The 26,322-nt window shown below is 39.1% G+C and overlaps 1 protein-coding gene across 9 annotated transcripts in view; it reads left to right on the top strand.

The window, feature by feature from the left end:
• RGS7 (regulator of G protein signaling 7) overlaps window positions 1-26,322 on the top strand; it is a 429,679-nt gene that overhangs the window by 318,906 nt on the left and 84,451 nt on the right. For all 9 annotated transcript variants that reach the window (XM_084622895.1, XM_084622894.1, XM_084622893.1 and 6 more), the window contains exons 5-6: window positions 14,056-14,162; window positions 23,516-23,567. In XM_084622895.1, the coding sequence (XP_084479021.1) occupies window positions 14,056-14,162; window positions 23,516-23,567 (159 nt within the window). The remainder of the gene's footprint in view (window positions 1-14,055; window positions 14,163-23,515; window positions 23,568-26,322) is intronic.

The following is a 26,322-nucleotide window of genomic DNA, read 5'->3' as shown; positions in this document are numbered from 1 at the left end:
GAAAACAACGCAGGTACAAGCAGATTAATTAGCAATTATTTTGCTGAGAAGTGTACGATTGCCCGGCCATCTGCTGCACCATTACTGGGAGAGTGATCTTGATGACACACTCATTAAACACCGGTCTTCTCCGCACGCCCCCCCTCCTTCAAAGTCAATTAAACTAAACAAATTAGGGCCACTTTAGTTCTAAATAACAGCATCCAAACAGGGATTTAATGTGATTTAACTAATCCACTTCAAATTCACACTTTCAGTTCATTTGGATTAGCTTTTTGGGTGTTCTGAGTAGACAAGCCCTAAAAAAAGTGATATTGCTTTTGGATGCTAGCAGGCTTCTACTAAAACATGCTTTCAACCTTAACAATTCTATAATAAAGTTTTTATATGGGATGAAAATAAAAATTACATACCTAATCTTGATGGTTTCGCTCAAAATGTAATTGGAAGCTGACCTGCATCCTCAGCAAATGGTGTTCCAGCCTGTAGCCTGTTTGTTTGACTCTGGAATCTGGAATAAACCGCAGTAATAAAATCCATTCCTGTGCTGAGCTGATGCCTGGAAAAGGGATCATTGACTTAGAACTTCAGAAGTATTGTAAGTGCTGAATGCCAAGTCATTATCACTTAGGGCAAGTCTACACTACAGTGCTACATTGGCCCCAGTGCAGCTGCATCGCTGTAGCATGTCTGGTGAAGACATGCTGTGCTAATGGGAGAGCACTCTCCCATCAGCATAATTACTCCAGCTCAGCGAGAAGTGGAAGCTTTGCTGGCTGGAGAGCGTCTCCCACCGACATACAGCCGGTGTGGACAGCGTGAAACATGTGTCACTCATGGGGGCAGGAGAGGGCTTTTTCACACCCCTAGTGACGTAAGTTATATCGACTTAGGCTGTAGTTTAGACCTGCCTTTATTCTCAGCTATCTTCTATGTCTGCTGTCATTTCACAGCCGGACTGAACAGGAGAGGCAAAAGCAAAATGATCAATTGTAGTTTAAAGTACTAAAATACAACCTACTTTCCACCCTCACACTGGGACCAGGAGAGAATTCACATTATCTCTGTGGACTTGCTTTCTCCCATTATAGGAGGAAAAGCACACAGAGGAAGAGAAATTCTTTAAACACTTCTTCAAATCAAAGACACTGTAAACTGTTTCCTTTCATTCCACCTAGTCTACAGAATTTGTAATGGGAGCAGCGCCCAGTGAGTGTGGTTTCAGTGAGGACAGAGGTTCCATAGAAGGAAGAGGCACCCAAATGTTGTTTAAAAACAGTCATCTCTGACTCCTGGACACCCATCACAAAGAACATTACCAACATAGCAGCCTGCTCAGATGTAATGGATTTTTCTAAATGCATAGCACAGAGACAATGGCAGCTGGTGACATCAGCAGAAGCAGAGAGATAGTCATCATCATAAGTATAGTAATTGGAATGTAGTTCAGAATCAAAGGCGAAAGTACCCATAAAGCTTAAAAAACAAATGCTTAATTCACTAAAATATGAATGTGTATATACACTGCTAATATGTACCATTTCCAATGGAGCTGCACATATGTTATCAATTCTGCTTTAGCTATGGATGGCTGTCTACTCTGGAATCAATGATACACATGTTGGAAATATGGAGTATTGTCATATTCAATCACAAAAATTTACACCATAGTAAAGTGAAGAGGGCTTATATCTATGACAGACAAATGACCCTTTTCAAAGGCAAATCATTCATCCACAGAGGAAGTCAAATTCTCCTCTGTTACACCTCTTAAACCCCATTACACTCTATCTCTCAGGTTTTCGCAAGGTACTTCTAGTTGTCATATCTAATCATTGTACAACAATTGAAGATAGTACTGAATATGCCCATGACAAGATATATAAATCCACACTGACCTGGAAGGGGTTATGGAGCTGCCTTGTGCTGGAGTATCCCCACCTGACTGCACCTGCAAATCATGTCTGGACTTCAGGAGGAGGTAAAAAATGGGAACTACGCTCACATGGGTGCAATGGCCAAGTACTAAAAGAAAATATACTGGAAATCAGAACTAAACCAGATATCATATGTATCTAGGAAAGAATGGTTGGTTGAAAAGCTTGCTTTTAAAATTTCAGCATATATATTGCCTTTAAGCAAGACCAAAAACTAGATAGCGGGGAAGGTGTTTGTACTTTCAAAAGGGAAAGAATAAACTACAGAGAAGTAGGAAATGAAGAAGGGAGTCTTCAATATATGACCTAATTAAATTATCCACAATGAGCAGGAAGAAGGAATGGGAAATGACCATTTCCCTATACTTAGTACTTTTCAAGGACAAGTTAAAGTTGAGGTAATGGAGAAATGCCCACCTGGAATTTTCAGCAAGTTAACTGGGAGCTATTTACAAGTAAATGTACTGAATTTGTGAAAGATAACTGTGTGAGTGAAGACAGAGAGAATTTCAACAACAATGTAATAAAGGAATAATAGCAGCAGCTACTGTAGCTGTACCTAAGATATTGAAGTTACCTCAAAACTAGCAATTCACTTCTGGGGTTAAATGAGGAGTGGCCATTAAAGAAAGGAACAAAGCCTATAAGAAAGTGAAAAATACAATGAATAGTGAAGATCTAATGAAGTATAAAAGAAATAAGGCAATAACACAAAAAAATATAAAAAAAAATCAGAGAGTGGAAGTAGTTTTGTGGGAGGTTAAATAAAGATATTAAAACATGAGAGATATACAGGCAAATTGGAAGAATGACTGGAATTCAGAATAAGACTAGTTACATCCCAAGTCTTTTGGGAATGACAAAATACTTAGAATCTAGGAAATGAGAGAGCAGTAGTTTTAGCAGAAACTTTTCAAGGCGTGAGTAATGATGAAAAGTAAAGTGCAGTTTTCTGTTAGATTAAAAGACAATTAATTGAAGAGAGGCATAAACTATTATGTAGTTGGGGAAAACAGGAAGATACTATAATAAATTAAAGGTTTTATATGCCGGAACTTGAGAAAGTTATTGATATAAGCAAAATTACATCCCCAGTTAATGATAGTATATTCAATATGATGTTTAGATATCTTCCTGAAAGCAATTTGCAAGTATAGGAAAAATGCTAGCGTGGAAATATGTAGTAGTAATTCCAGTAAGAAAACCTGGCAAACTGATCCACTTTTGTGGATAATTACCCTTATAGCCTGTCTGGGTAAAACTATGGAGAGAATGGTGAACGAAAGATTGGTTTTCTATTTCAAAAACAATGGTATTATAGATAAAGTGCAGGGTGGTCTTAGGAGAGGGAAATGAACCATGAACAATACTGCTAACATGGAAACTGAAATACAAAAAAGTATGCGAAACAGAGGTTTCATGATAGTTGTATTTCTAGATATTGAAAAATAATATGATATGCTATGGAGAAAAGGCTTATTGTACAAAATAGGTACAATAGGGATAAGGGGAAGAATGTCTCATGGATTTGAGTATTTTGGAGTCAAAGATTATGCAGGTCAGAGTTGGGAAATGTTTGTTGAATGTTGTTATTATATATATATATATATATATATATATATATATATATATATATATATGCTATACCGCAGGGAAGTGTTATCTGCCTTACCTTATTTAACATTCATAGAAATCTGAGAATCATAGAACTGGAAGGGACCTCGAGAGGTCATCTAGTCCAGTCCCCTGCACTTGTGGCAGAATTAAATATTATCTAGACCATTTCTGACAGGTGTTTGTCTAACCTGCTCTTAAAAGTCTCCCAATGATGGAGATTCTACAACCTCCCTAGGCAATTTATTCCAGTGCTTAACCACCCTGAAAGTTAGGAAGTTTTTCCTAATGTCCAACTTAAACCTCCTTTGCTGCAATTTAAGCCCATTTCTTCTTGTCCTATCGTCAGAGGTTAAGAAAAAGAATTTTTCTTCCTCCTCCTTGTAACACTGTTTTACATAATTGAAAACTGTTACGTCCCCTCTCCGTTTTCTCTTTTCCAGACTAAACAAACCCAATTTTTTCAATCTTCCCTAATAGGTCATGTTTTCTAGATCTTTAATAGTTTTGTCACTCTTCTCTGGACTCTCTCCAGTTTGTCCACATCCTTCATTAAATGTGCTGGACACAATACTCCAGTTGAGGCCTAATCAGCATGGAATAGAGCAAAAGAATTACTTCTCGTGTCTTGCTTACAACACTCCTGCTAATACATCCCAGAAGGATGTTCACTTTTTTTGCAATGGCGTTACACCATTGACTCATATTTAGCTTGTGGTCCGTTATGACCCCCAAATCCCTTTCTAGGTAGTCATTTCCTATTTTGTATGTGTGCAACTGATTGTTCCTTCCTAAGTGGAGTACTTTGCATTTGTCCTTATTGAATTTCATCCTATTTACTTCAGACCATTTCTCCAGTTTGTCCAGATCATTTTGAATTTTAATCCTATCCTCCAAACACTCACAACCCTTCCCCGCTTGGCATCGTCCACAAACTTTATATAAGTGTACTCTCTATGCCATTATCTAAATTATTGATGAAGATATTGAACAGAACCGGGCCCAGAACTGATCCATGCTGGACCCCATTCGTTATGCCCTTCCAGCATGACTGTGAACCACTGATAACTACTCTCTGGGAATGGTTTTCTAACCAGTTTTGCACCCACCATATAGTAGCTCCATTGAGGTTGCATTTTCCTAGTTTGTTTATGAGAAGGTCATGAGAGACAGTATCAAAAGCAGATACTAAAGTCAAGATACACCACATCTATCGCTCCCCCCATCTTATGATAAATGATCTTCCAAAATGAGTAAGTGCCAGAGTGCGTGTCACTCTTTTTGCAGATGGTCATGTTCTATGGGTTAGTAACAGGAATATTGAGGTGGCAGAAAAGAGACTCAACAAAGTGTGATGAGAGACCTCAGATTGGGGAAATGCGTGGGATTTAAAATTTTCCATTGCTTTAACCAAAGAATAGATATTTGCAAAAAAGAAAGCTACAAAGGAATCTGTAACAGTGTGGACAAGAAATAGATATAGTTAAAAGGTTTAGATGTCTAGTGGAAGTATTTCATACTAAATTACTTTGGAAAGATCAGACAGATTATGTTAAAAATAAACGCAAAGGAAGGGTCAACCTCCTTAAAAGTATTGCTGACACTAACTGGGGGGTGAGTAAAAAAACACTGCTGATGGTCTCCAGAGCTTTAATCCAGACCTCTTATCAACTATTGCTGCCCAGCTTTTGGATCAGCATCAAAATCAGAATTTAAAAAATTGGATTTAATACTAGTACAGGTTATGTACAGTGCATTTATTACCATGCCCTTATACGCCCTGCAGATAGCTGCTAGTGAAATGCCAGTTGCACTATGAATGAAACTACTGGACCTAAATTTCTGGGCTAAAGTTAATGGGAATAGCAATGATGAAAGTACCAAGAAAAATGAGTATTTTGGGGAATTCAGTAGGCAACCTATTGCACACAATGTTAGAACTCCGCATGCCATTCCAGTTAAAACGTGGATGCAGGAGTTGATAGACCAGGAAAAGTTAAATTGACAGTCAAAACTTTTTATCATTAAAAATTAGTTGTGGATGGATGTCCAAAGTGGATTTAGATCTATTTTATAAGTCTAAGAGTAAAAAGGAGGCTATAGGTATAAAAAATGAAGTGTACCAGCATGCAGATGAAAAGTGGAATAGCTTTTTGTTAGTTATATAAAGATGGATGCAAAAAAAAAAAAAGAGGAAGAATAGGGGCAGCTTATTGTATACCAAAATTGAGAATTAGAACATCTAAAAGAATATCTGATATTGCCAAACTAGTAGCAATAATGCTAGCATTAAACTGGATTTGGGATGTATGCCCAGCAGTGGTGGTAATTTTTTCCGATTCAATATCAGGCCTTATGGCAAGAAAAAAGGGTGTCTCCATATGTACAAGTGATTTAATCAGTGAAATTATATTTCTAATAACAGAGTTAGTACAGATGGGGATACATGTAACATTTGCTCAGATCCCAGCACATCTTGGGATAACAGGGAAAGAAATGGTTGACAAAGCAGCTAAAAGGGCTGTAAGAAATGGAAGGATTCACATAGAAATGCGTTGGGTAAAAAGGAACTCAAGAAGCCTACTACAGAAAAATTTAAAAGAGGAATGGCAACAAATTGGATCAATTAAAAAAGGTGAAGAATATTTTTTGAATTGTGCCTCAGAGTTGAGGATAATGATGTACTTCAGGGCTGGGTAGGAAAAATGAAGTGATTTTGTTTAGATCACTAACTGGCCATTGTGGATTAAACAAATATTTTTTAAATAAACAAACACAAAGATAGGCTGTTTGTAGGCTGTAAGGTAGAAGAAACAATTGATCACCTTCTTGGGGTATGTAAGATCTTTATAGTGAAAGGGGAAAAGCTCTCTGAGAAATTTAAATGACTTAAGGTAATAAAAGTTTCATTGTTCTTTAGCAAAGTATCAGGAATATGAGGTAATTTTAGAAGGGCGTTTTTACATTATCTAAAAGACACAGGGCATAGTGAGAGAATATAACCCGCTAGGTATTTAGGATTCAGAGTAGCAGCCGTGTTAGTCTGTATTCGCAAAAAGAAAAGGAATGCTTATGGCACCTTAGAGACTACCCAATTTATTTGAGCATATGCATCCGATGAAATGAGCTGTAGCTCACGAAAGCTTATGCTTAAATAAATTTGTTAGTCTCTAAGGTGCCACAAGTCCTCCTTTTCTTTTTAGGTATTTAGGAGTGATAGTTGGTGGTTGCTATAGACTATCCCGTCAAATCTGCTTCACTATTTAAAAAAAGGGGGGGGAGGGGAAAACAGGGGGGAAAGGACAAGATTGGGGCAACCCTGAGAAAGGAAAAAACTATTGAGCTTCTCCAGCCCCGTAGAGAGAACTGACAGTCTGCAGAGCCCCTACTCTTGTAGAAAGGAGGGTGTGGATCACCTGAGCTAAGAGGGGGGAAAGACTGAGATTTGCACTGAAGCCCTGTGAATTCTGAAGTGTACAGTGATACTTCCAGGCCCCTCTGAGGTAAGAAAGGCCCATATCCTGGATGGAGTGGCCTACAGATTTTTCTTTTCCTTTCTTTTGCTTTACCTTTTTTGCTGTCTGTGGGCTGGTTTGTTGTTTCACCGAGACACCAGGAGGGGAGAAAACAGCCAAGAGGTCTTGACCGGGGGGTTGAGTGCCAACCCGCTAGAAAGACACACTCTGCAGCACTCGCGGAGGTGCAGGGGGTAAATGGACTCTGATACATGTGCTCCCCACATAGCTCCTAAAGGTGGCACTCTACCAAGGACAGATTTGTGACAATGCCCTAAATGGTGACTCGTCAGTGAACTTAGTCGAGTGTAACTGAGAGCATCATTTGGTTCAGCTATTCTTAGATGAAGTGGCTGATGAACTGGAAGTCATGCAACTGTGTGCGTATCACACTTGACATCCATGTATATATCTGTATGCACTTATTCAATAAGGTAATGCCGAATCTTCTCATTGTTCGCTGTATGCGCCAGGATTTCGGAATATATATTCAGTGTCTGATACAAACTTTTTTTTTTCTTTTTACCCAAGAAGAATTTGCAAGGTAGTATGTTTTAAAGTATTTGTCAAGGTCTCTTTCAGAGAAGAGTTCTTCAACTGAACTTTCTCTTCTCGTGTACTTCACAGCAGTCTGTGGTGATCCCCTCTTCCTCTGTCATTCTTGGACATGAGAGGAGCTTTTTCAAATCTAAACCTCCTGACTCCCCTTGCAGTGATGTCTAAAAATGCAGAATCTGGATTGAATTCCTTTATTTAGGCACATAGGGCAATTATGTTACTGGCTCAATTTTCCTTCTCAAGCTTTTTTTTCTGTGCAGAAACTCTACTGCTGATTTGCCAAGCTTAATAGCATTTGTCTCTTCTTAATTTGATATTAGACAGTAAGAGATCTTTGTGCCAGTTGTTCACCTGCTTGAAAAGAATTTGATTGATAGTTTATTTGCCTTCTCTTCCTGAAATAATAAGTATCGTGAAGAAGCCTAGATTACATAATTGCCCCATGTATTAGCCTTTCATTGGTGAGGAGTGGGTTGAGGCATTCTTGGACCATGAAATGCCTCTGGCATCAGTATTCGTAGACAAAAACATGTGCTTTTTATAAAGTTGGTAACATGTCTTCCTCAGATTCCCCAGGTTAGAAAAGTTCTGATCTGCTATGTAGCTAAGACTCTTTGTGTTTCTATATATTTTTGTGGCACTGCAGCAGGGCTTTGAAAAGATGTTGGATTGACAACTCTAGGATTGGAAGTCCTCTCTCTAGCTGAAGAAGAGGTGGGATCTGTGTCCTGCCAAAGCACCCCAAGGCTCACTTGGAAGGACTGTGTTTAGGGATGACAGGATCCCTTACTCTTGACTGCTGCGTTAAACTTCTTTCCTCCTGCCCCCACTATACTCAACCTTCCTCTATCTTGAGAGCAGGGGTGGGCAAACTACGGCCCACAGGCCAGATCTGGCCCCTCGGAGCTTTGGATCAGGCCTGCGGGATCATCCCCCGTGGTGCCACAGGCCTCGCGCTGCTCTTACAAGCAGCCGGCACCACATCTCTGCCGCCCGACGGGGGGCAGAGGGCTCTGCGGGTTGCCCTTGCCTCCGGGCACTGCCTTCCCAGCTCCCATTGGCTGGGAACAGGGAACCGCAGCCAATGGGAGCTTTGGGGGAGGTACCTGGATGCGTGGCAAGGGCAGCGCGCGGAGCCCTGTGCTTCCCCCTCGCCCAGGGGCCGCGCAGGGGCATGGTTCCTGCTGCTTCCCAAAGCGGCGCGGCTTGGGGCCAGGGCAGGCAGGCAGAGAGCCTGCCCTGACCCCGGTGCATGCCGCTGCCACCCCGGAGCTGCTTTAGGTAAGCGGCACCGGGCCAGAGTCTGAACCCCTCCTGCACCCCAACTCTCTCCCCAGAGCCCTCTGCTGCACCCTACACCCTCTTGCACCCCAATCCCCTGCCCTGAGCTCCTTCATACACTCCGCACACCTCCTCTGCCCCAATCCCTTGCCTTGAGCCCGTTCCTGCACACTGCACCCCCTCCCACACTACACACTACCTCCTGCATCTCAACTCCCTGCCCCGGCCCTGCATACAATTTCCCCACCCCTGATCTAGAGTGTGGCCCTTGGGCCAAAAAGCTTGCCCACCCCTGATCTAGAGTGACCTGGCAGGCCCCGCTAACTGCCTCCTTTTTCAGATGTTCCCATCCCCTGGCTATTGCTGTTCCCCCCACTCCCTGCTCTATCCCTACACAAACTCCTTACAGTCACAGTCTCCTTTCCAGCACCCACATGGAATCTCAGATATGCCCTCTCAGTACTTCTGATTTCTGGAGCTAACTGATGCATTCAAAAATCATAGCACACAAGCACAACAGTTCTGAGTATCTGGGGCTACATCCATATTATATTTGGCACTAGAATGTCACACGTACCAGTAGCTAATTCCGGCCTATCCCAAATATCTTTTTCAAAACCGAAAATGTACAGTGTGTCCAAACAAATGACCTGACAACTCTCACAACAAAGTATTATAGTAATAGAACTCAGTGTAGGAGGCTGAAACTCTGCTTCTAGCCCACTCTCGTATGTTTATGGATGGCAATGCAGTATATAATATGTCAAATCAGCCAGCGTTGAGAGACTTAGCAATAGTTAAGCGAACAGTGTGGTAAAGACATTTTCAGCCTAATCTCTGTCAGACCCGTTAATATTTTATGGGTTGTGGGTTTTCTTACTGCAGTCCCGGAAAGAAAGATAAGGGGGAAAGGGAAAAGCATATTACTTTGGTGTCACCATGCTGTTCCGTAAGATTAGAGGGTCCCTTATGACCAATATTAAATCAATAGACTTGATGATTTAATAGTCTTGATTGGAGTTCTTATTCCCATATCTCTCCCATTCACAAACCACAGAGTAAAGGCACATTTCAAGTCCTATCCTGAATACTTTTTGCATGCAGAACCTCATTGAAGTCACTGCCGGAATCTCAGATATGCCCTTTCAGTACCTCCAACTTCAAGGGCTAACTGGTGTATTCAAAAATCATAGCGCACGAGGAGAGTAATAACTTTTGAATTGTTTTGCAGACATAGCTAAGGTGTGTTTGAGAGTGTGTCAAATTTTCAAAAGTGCCTAAGTGACTTTGAAAGTCAATGAGACTGGGATCCTAAGCTACTTAGGTCCTTTTGATGAAGTTACTTTGTATAAACAATTGTATGCATTATTAGAAATATTTAAAGGGACACTGCCAAGTTAAACTTAAATTTAAAGGTAGTTTTGCTTGGTTATGTTGCTAATAACACTTTAGAAATCTCAAAGATAAATTTGCTTTCCTATGGGATTTACGTTTCTTCAGTTACATAGGAATTGCTCTACTGGATCAAACCACCTAGTTCATGAAGTATCTTGTCTCCCAAAGTGGCCACCACAAGCTACTGTAGAGAAAGGTACAAGAACCCTACAGATTGTTTCCTTCTAACCTTCATTAGTTTAGCTTATGCCCTGAGGGTTTATATTTATTCCAAACCTCATATTTTCTTTTTTCATCCTTGCTATTGTAATTCTGTATACTGTTGCCAACCATATAAATGTGCAATCCTTACAGTCATACATCTTGTATAGAAGAGTAAATTTATGTTCAGACTTAGAAGATTTGAAACTTTCTGGTGCTTCTTATTGACATGCATCAACATTATGATATCATCATTCAATGCTCTCCTTTCCCTCCAGGGGCTTGACCCTGCACCACTGAAGTCAATGGGAATTCTACTTTGGACTTCGATGAGAGCAGGATCATGCCTTTGGAGACCAGTCAGATCCTTCTCTCTCTGAGGAGAGAAACTGAGGAGATATGGATGTGAGAAAAGGCATTGAGTTGTTTTATTGTACTGTATCGCTGTAAATAAACCTATTAAAAGTTTTTAAAACTATTTATTCCTATTTGAGCCACCCTTTCTGTCCTTCCCCTTGTGAACCCAGCCATCCATAATCAAACTTACTTTAAAAAAGGAGACTGGTGGATTTCTTCTTTCAATCAATTTGTATCTGTCTGTCACTCTCTCTTCTCCCCTTTTCCCCACACAAGTAGAGATATAATTTAAATAGCTGCTAGATAAGAGAGTCTTCTGGTATTTACTCACTTGCACAGTGAAAGAATGAGGATATTAAAATAAAAAGGCATTTGATTTTAAAATAATTAGAGGGGGTGGGGTGTTTATTTATTTATTTTTAAAATAACCTGGCATTCATTGGCACAAGATATAGAATTTAATGGCTTATAAATACATATGAATAACAAGAATAGCTGCGGTTACATTAGAAAGTTTGTACCCATATGAAGATTATCCTATCATGTTTCAGGGCAGAACTTCTAAAAGCCTGGGGTCAAGAAACTTTCCTTCTGGTCATGTTGTTCCAAGAATGTCTGTTATGAGGGTTTGGTTCTTTACTCTGAAGCATCTGGTACTGTGGACTGTCAGAGACATCATGCTGGGCTACATCAATCATTTGTCTGTTCCAGGATGTCAGTTGCTATGCCAGCAGGACTGGGACTAATTTGCAGAAGATTACGGGAGCAAGAGGTGTTTGTCATGAAGCAGAGACAGAATTGGGGTTGTGGTTAGGTGGGTTAAGTGGGGAAGTTGCCTGTCCCTGAACCCAAGAGGGGGTTCCGGGGGTGGGTGGATTCAGGACAGCTACAAATTCCCACTCATCCTCTTGAAAAATTTAAAATACTCATGATGAAAGTGTTAAAGTGAGCGGAAAGGTGAAAAGAGAGTTTGCACATATTGCTCATGAAATATGGGTGAGCTAACAGAACTGTTTCATTCCTATAGCCAAGACTAACATAAGAAAGTGTAAAAGAACACATTATTAACCCATCCTTAAACTTTTGTAGCAAGGACAGGAGACAACAAATTGAATAGATATTTTTCCCATGTTGATGTTGTGACTGTAATCTCCTCCAATGCCACAAAGTCTCGCTGGTGTTTCTGTGCTAAACTTCTACGTCCAGGGTTTAGAGAGGCTATACAATATAGATCCATCCTGAAAAACTGAGGAATGGGATTTCAACCTAGTAATTAAGTATTAGGAATTTGCAACAATAGAGTCACCTCTTTTTAAAGTATGACATGAACATAAAGAAAGCAAAACTATAGGCATTTACCAGTTTGAACATTGTGTTGCACATAAAACTGTAACCGATTTTTCAGAGTGAAATTATGCATGCCATTGGTCCATCCTTGATAGAGTATTGTCAAAATTCCAAATGGCAGAAATTGTTGCGTGTCTATTTCATGGGTATATAAATATTCCAGAGCCTGGTTTGGCTTGTAAAGTTATATGGAGGGACTAGTGGAGAAATAGCTTAACCTTGTGGGCCAAGGAACTCAACTACCATAGGAAGTACAAGGTGTAACTATTACAATCCCACTCTTGTTATAGTATGGCTCTGCTGTCCTGACAGGAGAATTGTAATAATTGCAAAGTGTGTAGCCAATATCCTGGGACCTAATACTGAACAATGGTACAATGTAAATATAAGAATATGTGTAATACTTAGCATATGTAGTAGGTGACCCAGAAGTCACCTACTACAGGACTGGCCCATCAAAGAAAATAACAGAATGTCACTAGCTGTCACCTTCAGCCCCCAACTAAAACCTCTCCAGCACATCATCAAAGATCTACAACCTATCCTGAAAAATGATCCCTCACTCTCACAGATCTTGGGAGTCAGACCAGCCCTCATTTACAGACAGCCCCCCAACCTTAAGCAAATACTCTCCAGCAACCACACATCACACAACAAAAACACTAACCCAGAACCTATCCTTGCAACAAAGCCCGATGCCAACTCTGTCCACATATTTATTCAAGTGACACCATCATAGGACCTAATCACATTAGCCACGCCATCAGGGCCTTGTTCACCTGCACATCTACCAATGCGATATATGCCATCATGTGCCAACAATGCCCCTCTGCCATGTACATTGGCTAAACCGGACAGTCTCTACGCAAAAGAATAAATGGACACAAATCTGACATCAGGAATCATAATATTCAAAAACTTCAACCTCTCTGGCCACTCACTAAAAGACTTAAGGGTGGCAATTCCGCAACAGAAAAGCTTCAAAAACAGACTTGAATGAGAAAGTGCTGAGCTTGAATTAATATACAAATTAGATACCATTAAGGGTTTGAATAGAGACTGAGAGTGGCTGGGTCATTACGCATATTGAATCTATTTTCCCATGTTAAGTATCCTCACACCTTCTTGTCAACTGTCTAAATGGGCCATCTTGATTATCACTACAAAAGTTTTTTTCTCCTGCTGATAATAGCTCATCTTAATTAATTAGCCTCTTAGAGTTTGTAAGGCAACTTCCACCTTCTCTGTTTGTATATATATATCTTCTTACTATATGTTTCATTCTATGCATCCGATGAAGTGGGCTGTAGCCCACGAAAGATTATGCTCTAATAAATGTGTGAGTCTCTAAGGTGCCAGAAGTACTCCTTCACTTAGCATATATATTTATTGGCTGTGGTTTTGTATGCTAAGATAAATTTAAGCCATTCTTCATTCAATACATTGTCTATACTGAAGACTGTAGGGAAATCTCTTATCACACTGGTGCAGCTGGGAGGCGCGCTAAGGTGTACCAGCCCATGCTGTTTTAACACCATGTCATCTTCTAGACCTGTTCTAAAGGGAAGGGTTAGACAACACAAAGGCAGTAATTCTCAGTGAGAAATGGATGGAGTGAGTCCGTAATGAAGGTAGTGGGAATGCAGAGGAAAAGCTGTTGAATGGGAGAGATACAAATCAACTCCTTAGGAAGAGGAATAATTTTGGTACCATCTCTGTATTAAATAGTAAAAGAGCTGGGTGTTTACTCACAGGAGACAGGAAGAAATGTCACATAAAGGTCCCTTGCTGTAAATACAGAAAAGGTTAATTTTTTAAAAATGTTCTTTTCTTTCCCTACACCCCAACAGTGGAAGCTCTACATTTGGGGACGTTAATGGCAGCCCATGGCTATTTCTTTCCAATCTCAGACCATGTTCTAACACTAAAGGATGATGGCACCTTTTACCGGTTCCAAGTAAGTATGCTTAATATGTTCTTGGGTTGCTTAAATGAAGGTTTATATTAAGAGCAAGATGCTATTTATTGTAACTGTAATCGTATCGTCCCCTTTCAGTGGCCCACTTAATGATATCAATTCATCTTATACCTAAAAATGCTAATAGGACTATGTTCCGAAACTGTATGCTAATAATTTAAATGTAGAGACACTGAGGACCATCACAAATATGTACCTAAAATTATATGGGGGTGGAAATGTCCCTCTCTGAAATAACAATAATTCTAATGGCTTGAAAAGTCTAACAGCTGCAATAAAATTACATACAGCATAACCCTCCGTAGGACCCTCCTTTGTAAAGATCCAATGGAGTTCTGAGGTGTGGAATGAAACACATTATGGCTTTTTTCTCACAGGCCCTGTAGAGCACTTCAGACAGAATATTTCCTCTTCTGAGAGATGTACGTGTGTCTTCTACCAGCACATATTCGATTATGATCTAACATTTATAGTGAGAGATTTCTATGTTGATCAGTTGGTCACACTAGTGTTCATGGTAGAAATGAGCAGGTGTTCTAGTGCACAGTAGGAGAATACATCTGATTTTATATATATTACTTATAGGTTTTTATTTTTATTTGCATACTTATTTGTACCTTTTTAATGTTATTACGCCAGTTTTAAAATTAGTTCTTTACTGTTTCATACAATGAATAGCTTGATTTCATGTTCTGTACATTGAGACAAATGTGATCCACAGTATTGATTGGATATCCTGGCGTTTGATAAATGTATTAGAACCAGAAAAGACTGTCTGATGGGGTGCTAGCATATCATCCCCCAGACATTTAAGACTAACTTTTACTTTAAAAAAAGAAAATGTAGTTCAAAGATACCTGAGAAGAACAATGTCTTTCAAGTGTAGAAGAAACATGACAGGTTGGAGAGTAATCCTACCTTCAGATCATGATCACCATTTTAGTTGTATACCACACCTCACCTTTGGCATTCTAGACTAATATGTTATGATTCGGTTGTTGCTCTACTACCCTTTTTTGGCAAAGCAGCATGATCTTTGGCCTAAAGCACACAGTATCAAAAATGTAGTGTAGATTTATAACTACATACCTGCAATACTGTCAATCTAACATGAAAGAACAGGAAGTTGATTTGGGCAAGGAGAGGGAGTGTTACTGCACAAATTTGACTAGTATTACAATACTAATACAATCACCATTACTAATCTATTCATATCCCGTACCTGGGAAATATAAGGCTTCCATAACACAACAAATCAGGGGCAGAAAAAAAGGTGGATTGGTATTAAATTAACTGTGTGCCTTACCATCCAGGGGTGGTAGCTGTAGCCAGCCTGTGCAGGGTATTTCAGGGAAGGCCCTTGTGTTTAACCTCTTTACTGATATGAGTATTTGATAGCAAACCAATAATGTGTAGAATGCATTTCTTCACAATAGATAGGCCAATAAATAAATAAATCAGTGACTCTGGGTGAAAATGTTTGGGAGGAACTTTTCATCAGTTTATACCAGCTGAGGATCTGCCCCATATACTCATATATAAGATAGATGGATATACACATGACTCATTAAATAAGGTAATTTCTAAAAGTGCCCCTCAATCCTCTGCTGTGGCTGCTGGTCTCTTTAATGCCAGGTGGTCGCCCAGTTCTGCTACTGCTTTGGAGCTCTTTACTGGAGCATTCATTAACTACTCTACACCTTGTCTGCACAGAGGAATTGTACTACAACAACTATACCAGAAGAGTTAAAGCAGTACAACCCCCTAGTGTGGACACAGTTATGCAGGTATAAATGCGCTTATACTGGTATAGTTTATTGACGGATGATAATGGGGGTAAGCTATACCAATACATGGCAGCTTTATACTGGTATAATTGAGTTTATAACTATTTTAGTAAAAATCTCACAGCTCTAACCAAAATTACACCAATACAAAAACTGTTAAATTAGGAGATGGGAATGGCCCATTCAACCGGGAAAAGGTAAAATTATTTTACTTTGACTTTAATTTTTTGGGGAGGTGTGGAAAATCTCCCCAGGTGCATCAAAAATAGAACCATGGCTGGACAGAATCCAACAATTTCTAGACTACTGTGATACACAGAGAAAAAGCATTTGTAGTAGCCAATACTTCAAACTGCAGAGTCCATCCCTGCAGAGACTCTCCTACTACAGCGCAGTGACTTGCCATGCAGAAAATAGGTTAGCTGCAGTTATGTACTCTGTCCTTTTCTATGTCTGACAAAGGGTTCCAATCCCCTTTTTCTCTCTTGATAGTGTAATTATTTCCAGGTGTTTTTTGTTTTGTTTTTTTTAACAAGCTACTCCTCTGTATGAATGGCTGACAATATGAGTGGAGCTTATGTTCCACTTGTTCAATTGCCCTTTTGCAACCAAAATTATGCTTTTCTATTACTACTGTAGCCATCAGGAGGGCTGTAAAAATCATAAGTGCCCCCAGCTTTTAAAAAGTATGTGGGAATAGAAATAAGTGTTTTCAATTTGTACCATTTTTAGGTGCATCAGCACTAATTGTTCCTGGTGCAGTTCACCTAATATTATTGTTCAGAGGAGGAGATCTAAAAGTTACCAGATAGTTGCACACTTCATAGAGGACTAGATTTTGGTTAACACTAACATAGCCATTCAGGGAATTAAAAAGTAATGAGTCCCCCTGAAGTCCGTGAGCAGCAGGGCTTTTTTCATTGCATCCCTAGCACTGAAAGAAAACAGGAGCTGCACACATAATACCTACCCCCAACATATGAGCAAGTGGGTGGGATGTATAGCTGGCCAAGTATGGGTGGGGAGGGAAGCAAGCTGAACCCCAGAAAGAAGTGAAGTAATTTACTTCCCTCCCTACCCCATCAGAAGGAGGGAATTCCTGTCAGAATTCTTTCCTGGAACGTCATGCAACTACATGTTTCCTTGTACTCCGTGTGAGCCAATAGTCTTTTAATCCAGCCTCATGTTTGTAAGTCTGCTTTCCTAGTGAAAAGTGCCTGACTCTTCTTCTCCACCTTCCAATCTTTCCCAGAACAACCTTCCAGTGATCGGAGTGTGACCACTTTCCAAACTGCATACCCATCCTGGCTCTCCTCACTTCAGTGGCAAGCTGGTGATATATAGCATGTCCACCAGGACCAAATTTGAATGAACTGACATAAGTCATTAAAAACTTCAGAAATACCGAAGAAGTCTCTTGTGCATGAAGGCACTTCTTGGCATACCTAGGGCTCCCAATGTCTCAAGGAAGTGTTCTCCCAAAACAGAGAAATGTTTACTGGTACTGTCTGAACAAGAACCACACTGTTAACCATCTATCCCTGGTACAGAAAGGATTTTACTTGTTTTTTAATTTAAATAAATGAATAGCCTAACATCGGGACAATGATGATAAACAATATTTACTAGTTGTTACATAGCACTTTTTCATCCATAGATCATAAAGTGCTTTATAAAACAGCTAAGAGCTATGTGTCTCCATTTTAAAAATGGGGAAAGAGACCCACAAAGAGGTTAAATGTCTTGCCTGAGGTCGCTAATAGAAGCACAAATAGAAACCTAGTCTCCTTAGTCCCAATCCAGTGCCTTATCCCCACTAGGATACAGTGCCTCCTGATGGATAGTACTAGAATAAGAATGGTATACTGTAATAAAATATGAATATCTCTTCCCTTGGAGGCAGTTTATCCTAATGAACGATTTTCATCATACAACATCTGAGGTTGCAAGTTGAATGCTTATGAAATATTTAACATATTTTTTCCCTAAGGCTTTTTTTTTACATAGATATATCTGCCTAAAAGTTTATACAACATGACATAACATATAAAAAACCTTGGGTTTAGTCTTTAACTTGTAAGAGATGATGTCGCTGCTACTCTAATTAATGGAAAAATGACTCCCTAATAAAGATTTAAGGCTAAATTACGGGAAGGTGTTATAAGCAGCTTCTCAAAGGGCACACATGTAGAATGCAAAAGCAGAGTTAACATTACAGCCATGTTCTGGCTCCAGACCTTTTCTCCCCTGGGCATGCCTATTTATGCCTCTGTCATTCCTGGTTTGAAGGAATTAAAGGCCCTTAATGATTCAAAGGACCCATAAGCATAGCAGCTAACTTCTTTGCTGCAGGTCTGTCGCTGTATGAGAGTTTGCTCTTGGGTGTGTTTGTGTTAGGCATCAGTCAAAAGTTGGCCACCATACTTTTGTATAATTTCTTTCTGAAATACATTTGTTAAAATTAAATGAACATATGCAATAAAATACACTTAAACTACAAAAATTTTCAAAACATCAGTGTTGACAGGCATTAGTAAGTTTACATCTGTTGTGTCAGATATTCATCTATTCCTGTTGTTTATGCCACCCAAGACTATGGTTTTAACAAGATAAACTGAGTCAGACTTGCTACTTACTGCATGGAGTGGTTCTAGTAATTTAGTAGGCGTTAAGATAGAGAATTTAAAGTACTGCATTAATAAAGTCTCTCTTTGTATGTGAAATACATATAACAATATCAGGTGAATGGGATGAAGTTTAAGTTTCCATGTTGTAGATATTTAAAATATGTTTGCAGTCTCTCTACCTTTTCATATAACACAAGTAATACTCAGATGCTTTCATTTGTACTATTTTTAAAATCACTTTATTCTGGTAGATTAGGTTTTGTGCAGCAACGTATATACAAATGTAATGATATTGAGTGTATATTCATTTTTGTCATGCACAGTAGGAACCCACCCCGCCACCCAATGTCCTTATGCCATGTCTGATCAGCCTGGTATCAGCTATCCATTTGTGCATCTATAGGAAATCCAGGCTATAACTTTTGTGCCTTGTCTCTAAGCAAAGACCAAGGATGCTGTATCTTTGTGATAATCCCACCCCTGTCTATTGGTCAGATCAATATGTACAGATCAGTAATGTACAACTCATATTTTGGAGATGAATGTATTTCCTTTAAATACAGTCAAAGTTCTTAAATTATAATTAAATCACCAAGTCTTACAACAACAGATAAATAAAACAAAATTAAATATTTATGTGTAATATGGAGATTATTGGTTAAGGTTTCCATTCATTACAGGAGATGCATACAGTGAATGTTATGTGGTCTGATGAGTCAAGTGTGAGAATGAGAATCAGGATCCTTGTTATGAAATCCTGAATCTGTTGATGTCAGTGCCAAAAATCCCATTGATTTCAGTCAGGCCAGGGTTTCACTCTTGGTTTTCATACTCGTTTCTGTCACTGACTTCCTTTATCCTGGGCAAACCGCTCACTCTCCCTTGGCCTTAGTTTCCTTATCTTTAAAATGTGGATAACAAAACTTACCTACCATTGGAAAATGTTTGAGTTCCTCCAATGCAGATGTTAGAGAACATGAGGCATTTTAATATGTATATAATCAATTGTTTTTTATTTGATGATATTTTAAGATTATAGATCCCCATTTCTAGAGTTCATAACAGTCCCTAGCAGTTGTCTGGAGAGGAATGACAATATATGGAGCAAAAGGTTTACATTTGACATGAATATTCCTCACCATATACACTAATTAGACTAAACTGTCCCCTGGTGAACAGACCTTTCCCTTATAACTATTCAAAGGGAGGGATTAAAGTAAACTATAGGATCTTTCTCCTTTAAAAATACAGTTTAAACCATACAAACTAACAGTGCTTTATAAAAAGGTGTTGTGTTTGAATCAAAGTTTTTCTCTATTTGAAATAGCAAGCAGGGTTGCCAACTTTGGGTGGATGGATTCCTGGAGATTTCATCACATGACATAATCTTTGATTAAAGATTAATCTTTAATTTCTAGAGATTCCAGGACAATCCTGCAAGGTTAGCAACCCTAAAATTAGCAGGTGCCTTCAATACTTAAAATTCTAGGATGATGAGGAGGATGATTTGTTTTATGATAGAGCCAAGATAGAACTGTTCTTAGTTCCTTTGCTAAATTACTAGCAAAATACCAATGCAAATAAATGTAATATGGGATATATACTTGGATTACAGGAGTTGGTTTTATACATTTTTATTAGCAGAAGGGGCCTGGATATAGATTGCTATGGTTAAATTTAGAAAGTAATATAAAAATATAATCCAGATTGGACAACATAAAATTGCTTACCTAGAGCCACTTTTCTCTTTTTATAAGCTTGTAATGACCTTATAGAGACAATCTGTTCTATACAAACCAATCAGTTTGGGACTGTGATGATACTTTTGGTGCTAGATATGACCTTATTTCTCCAGCCACAGGACTGAATAGAACTGCCTGCCCAATTACAGATACATGTAGACCAAATGCTTTAAAATTGTAGTGATGTAAATTGGCAGCATTATTTCTGCCTGGGCTGATAAACACTATTTGATTTTCCCAAAACTATTCCGCAGCCCGCCTTCTTTCCAGCTATAAATAGGATGTCATGGCAAAGTAGTAAATAGGGAATGTTACCACTCATTCATGGCAAACCCCTTGACAGCCATTCCTCAGGAAAAATGAAATTTTTAACGACTGATAGGTCCTTCAGGTTTTCAACATTCCACTCAAAAAAGCTAATGTTTGATAATCTTCACTATGGAAATGGTTATCATACAAAATGCTTGTACTGCAACATCTCTGTAAATCTCCCAGTCAAAGCTTTCAATTGCCTGAAAATTGTAGAACATGTAATGGGGTTTTCAGGGGGGGTTTAATGTGTGTACCCTAAGGTATCTGTATTGTGAGGTACACAGCAGATAATTCTACTACAGTTGATGATTGAGGTGTGCAAAATAATTAGATAAAAACTCCACCACCTACTCAAACTCTGCCTAGGTTGGCAGTCACATGCATTTGGAAACCACAGTTCATGCACAGAGGAGATCATAAACATGGGCAGAGATTCTTTGCATAGCTCTGGGAGGTTCTTAACCAGCTGAGAGGTAAACAGCTAGTCTCCCCTTCCTTCTACACACACACACTTATAGTGAATCCCACGCCTCACTTACATACACCCCACTCTACAATATGCCCTGGATCTCTTGTTTCTTATTTCTATAGGCCCGCCCCCCTCTTCTGTTCTTCCTTCCTTGGATAAGTTAAACCCCTTTCCTAAGTCTTTAGGGTTCATACTTTTCCTCATCTCCAGGAGATTCTTCATGGTCCACTATTTTACCCAGTTCTTAAATGCTGGGAAAGGTTGGGAGAGGAAGGAGAAGGATATAAACTAAATACTTGAATTGCAGAGATGCAAAGAGGCGTGTCACATATTTGAGATAAGACTAAGACCTATAGCGTCCATTTAAGAAAAGGACAATATTATTGCTCTGTCTGGAAGAACTGTTTGTTGGCTAAGAGAGAAAAGCTGCAACATATGGCTTACACATATCCAGTTCCACTCAAGGGATTGCTGTCCAAGACTCTGGGTGATATCAGTGTTAGCTTGTTTTAGTACAGCTTTAGGGCTAAATTCAGACTCCTGCATTTACAGCCATGCAGACTCAGGGACTGGGAAGGTGTGTGCTTTGAGAGTGGCATGCCTAGAGTCAGTATGTCTCCGTATGGATAAAGCAGGCATGATGCTGCCAAATACCTTGAGGAAACATATTTATTAGTGGGCCCTGCTGCATCTATTAAAAAAGGATTAGCATATGCTTCTGCTAATTTAGGCATAGAGTTGTGCATGGATTTTTGGGTGGGAGGGCATGTCTGTTTACCGCCATGTATGGGAGTGCTATGAGAAAGGCTCTCTGAGTCTCTCCCCAGGGTGGGCTGCCATTATTTAAGATTAACATTTAATCATTGGAACCTGGCAAAATGATCCTCAGTTTATGCAATGAGTTGTAATGTAAATTAACATCAGAGCTCTAGAACTGTGAATACCAATTAATTAGCAATGACAGACAAATGGAAAATATATTCCTGTGAAATATTTCAAAGGCATTTTAATTCTGCAGGGGGAACGATTTTTCATTTAGTAGCAATATTTCATGAACATTTTAATCAGAAATTTTTAGTTTTGACCATTTTTTTTGGAAATTTTGTTTTTTTCGTTTTGCTTTTTCACTTTTCACTTTCCGCCTTTTTCTCTTTCACCACCTTTTCTCTCGTTGTTTTCCATTGTACCACTGAAAAGGTGTGGGTGTGGGAGGATGAGGAAAAACAGAGAGAGGGAAGGGAAGGAAAAATAAAACAAACAAACAAAAAATCCACTCTAAAAAAAGACAACATTTTTCATTTTCCAGTTCCATCAGGGGAAACAATTCAAAAACAAATATTTTGTGAAAATTTCTCAATTGGACAAAAGGCCATTATTCAGCAAAAAGATCTTCCCTGTGAAAGAAAATGTGATGACCCCTGGGCAACATTGATGGGTTCTGAAGTCATCAAACCAGATTCATTGTGCTGTGAGGCCTTTGATGATGGTGGCTGGAAATACATAGTAAAACGAAGGGATATCCCAGAAGAGTTCCTTCTTTCTCCCCAAATGCAGGCTCAAACCAACACCAATACTGACATTTGACTATACTAATATGACATCTCAAATTTCATATTCGTGTATACATATGAATATTGTGTGTATATAAATACTAGAGCTGTCTGATTTTTTCATCAAACAAGGTTTTTCATTGAAATAGTCTTTTTCAAAAATGAATTATTTTCTTCATTACTTACAAAATATTAATAACTCTTAAAGATATCTTCCCCAACGATGTAAACAAAATTCTATTGAAATAAAAAAATTAATTTAGTTTGCAATAAAAGAAAAAAGTCAATAACATTTTAGATATTTTTCTAATGGAAAAATAAAGAAGTGCATTTTGAAGGCCTTGACAGTAATACAACTTTGAAATTTTGAATATTTTTGTGAAAACAGCCTGTCCTTTTTGACCAGCTCTAATAAATATCTACTAGTGAGTTGCCTAGAACCTTAACATATATTAATCACAAGTTCTGCAAAATCAGAGATTGAATGGGTCATAAAGAATGCAAAAACTTCTCACCTGTAAACGTTGATACTTCAGGTCGATGTGAGCATGTTCCTGGGGAAAGTAGGGCTGCCCTTTACCTGTTCCGTAGTTTTTCAATAATAATAATACTTCATTCTTCTTATCTGCCATTCTGGAACACTACACAAATACCATAAATAAGCATACAAAAGTAATTTGCCATTTTGATGCCTATTTCAAAATTGCTGGATTTATAGTACAGTGGATTTCCCAAGAAAGCATAAATAACCTTTACAAAACAGTGTCAGTCTAGGAATTGTATAATGCTTGCTTTGTCTAACCTGAATTCCCTGCTTTTTTGTTTTATTTTGTTTTATTTTATAGACACCCTATTTTTGGCCATCAAATTGTTGGGAGCCGGAAAATACAGACTATGGTCAGTGTGGATATCTATTCTCTTTCTATCAGGAGTCTTGTATTGTATGTATAAAAACATTATTAAAGGCTGTCTTGTTTAGCCATCCAACCATTAAAAACACTGTTGGTGTCTTGTTCAATCCCAGTGCAAGAACTGCTGATGCTCAGCTCAAGGTTGGCTTTGATTTTACAAAGTTTATTAAGTCAGAGGTCAAATATGAATGTGATCCAGGAATACAAAAATAGCATTGCATTGCTGTGCACGTTGTAAATACATATGGTGACAAAGTCTCAGTGAAACAGAAGGTACTTTAAAAGTAGTGATTCTTCCTTGCTGATGAGATTCAAACACATGCAAGTAACCCAGTTAGGACTCTTAAAACTCATAGTGGGCCAAACTTTCAAATATATGTGCATGTATGTATCAGTGCACATGTGGAAATCAGTTATTTGTTCCAGAGTAGCAGCCATGTTAGTCTGTATCCGCAAAAAGAACAGGTCACAAAGGTGCCACAAGTACGCCTGTTCTTTTTGTAGTTATTTTTTCGTACACATGGCCACACAAATATGTGTGCATACATTCAGGTTCGCATGGATGGGAATGGCCATAACTGTGTACAATATGTTATTTCCTGCCATATGTAAGGAGGCCATTTGTCCAGTTTAAAGTCGGACAGTCCTAGAGTTCTGCCGTACTGTTCCTGTCCAGTAGAGACTTAGAACTGGACATGGCTTTGTCCATTGAAAATGAGAGTAGAAAATAGGAAGAGACTGTGGATGGAGGAGGATGCCAGAGGGGTGGGGGCTAATGTGGCACCTCCGTATGCAGTGGTACAAGCATGGGTGGACCAATGCAAGAAGGCTCACACACCGGGGCAGAGTCATGCAGGGGATGGGCTAGTGCAGGGGGCTGACATGGAAGGGGGTGGGGCTGCATGTGTGGGCTAAGATAGGGCAGGGCCACATGGGCAGGCTGATGCAGGAAGGAGAGGGGTTATATAGGCAGGAGAGTGGAAATCCTATATTCTGAGGAGGTGTCAGGGCCACCCTAGCCATGCTTACCATTTACACACATAAATTAGATGTGCCGTTATTTATGTGTACTTACATTTGAAAATCTGGGCATAGTTGGTAAAAAAAAAAAACACTATAAAATGACTGAAGCCAAGATTTTTCAAAAATGAGTATCTAAAGTTAGGTTACTATGTCCACATGTATGCACCAAATTAAGTGTCCTGATTATCCGTGAAACTGATCAACCAATAGCTCCCATTCATTTTAATGGGAGCTGTGGGGTACTCAGGACTTCTGGAAAAACAGCCCATTTATTTTGGTGACTAAATATCCTAACTTCAGGCACCCATTTTTAAAAAAACATCTTAGCTGAATGCTTTGGAAATTCAGGGTGGTATGCACTACAGTGTGTTCAAGCTCAGTATTGGGGTTAAAGTTAGGCATCTAAATAGCTAGCCCGATTTTCAGAGGTGATCAGCACCAACAATTCCCAAGTCTGAAAATGCTGATGATAACCTCTCCAGGCCTCAGTTAGCCCATGTGTACAAGACTACTTGTAAAACACTAGTACAATAGAAGTCCAGAATATTGTTATGAATCTAATATTTAGGCAGCTGTGATTAGTCACTGAGGCAGGAAGATATTTGATTCAGCACGTAATCATTCTTTCTTTCTTTCTTTCTTTCTTTCTTTCTTTCTTTCTTTCTTTCTTTCTTTCTTTCTTTCTTTCTTAGCAGTTTTTCACAGCTTTCCTTTAAGGGTTGTCCAATCTATCCACAGTCTCCTTGGTTATGGAATACCAGAAAATTATGAAACATGTTCCCATGTTTCCCTATGGGATAACGGGGGGAGTTAATAAATATGCTAAAATGTCTGTTGGGACCCTTCACTCTCTAATAGTAGGTATGAGCCTGAAGTCAGCCTGAGAAAGTTGTTATTACTATCCACTGATGTTGATGGGGAGGTACAATGTCTAGCTGCCTTATTAAAGTGACCAGCTGAGAAAAAGCAATAATGCAGATTAAGAAAGAAACCGCAGAGTCAGAATCAGAATTAACAATTTGGACAGGGGAGAGGGGTGGGTGAAGAGAGAGAGATTCTCCAGGGCATCAGAACCTCCACATAGTGATGTGCCAGGAGAGTTTATTTTTGCTAGGCTCCTCCAGTTATCATATAGACTTTACCACTACACAGCTCAGTTTCCTGTTTTTAGCATAGGAAGGCCATGATTTTAAAGGAAATTAGAAATCCTGTGTTGTGGAGTGCTGAGTTTTTAATGGTTTTCCATGGTATGTTAACCCTTTTGCTTATTAGGGTCTATCACCATGCATGGCCTGGAAGGGTGCTGAGATTTTCTGCTGAACATACAGCAATGATTTGAGCAAACAGATGCAATCTCAGTCCAGATAACTGGATCACCAAGCTATGATAGCTAACAAGAAATCTTTTTTCAAGATTAGCTAAATTCTAAGACTGCAGTGTTTAATTCTTGGACCTTAGGGCCCACATATTTTTAAACACTCAGTTGATGCCTGTAGGATTTCTGCACTCAAGATGGTGACAAAGCTAGACAGTTAAAAATTAAGGGTAAGTTTCTAACATTATTAGTCATGCTAAGAAATAACTTACTCCATTGATTACAGTGGCTGTAAACAAAAATACGGTCATTAAAAAAAATCAAAGAACCCAGGTATGTTCAAAGCATTATTTTTACTTACCAGTCATTTTTAAACTATGAATGCTTCTCGTGTTTCTGAAGG

This window comes from Lepidochelys olivacea (genome assembly GCF_965140295.1).
Source record: "Lepidochelys olivacea isolate rLepOli2 genome assembly, chromosome: 3".
NCBI lineage: Eukaryota > Metazoa > Chordata > Testudines > Cheloniidae > Lepidochelys > Lepidochelys olivacea.
Note: the sequence above shows the minus strand (reverse complement) of the source record. Positions and strands in the feature narration are given on the sequence as shown.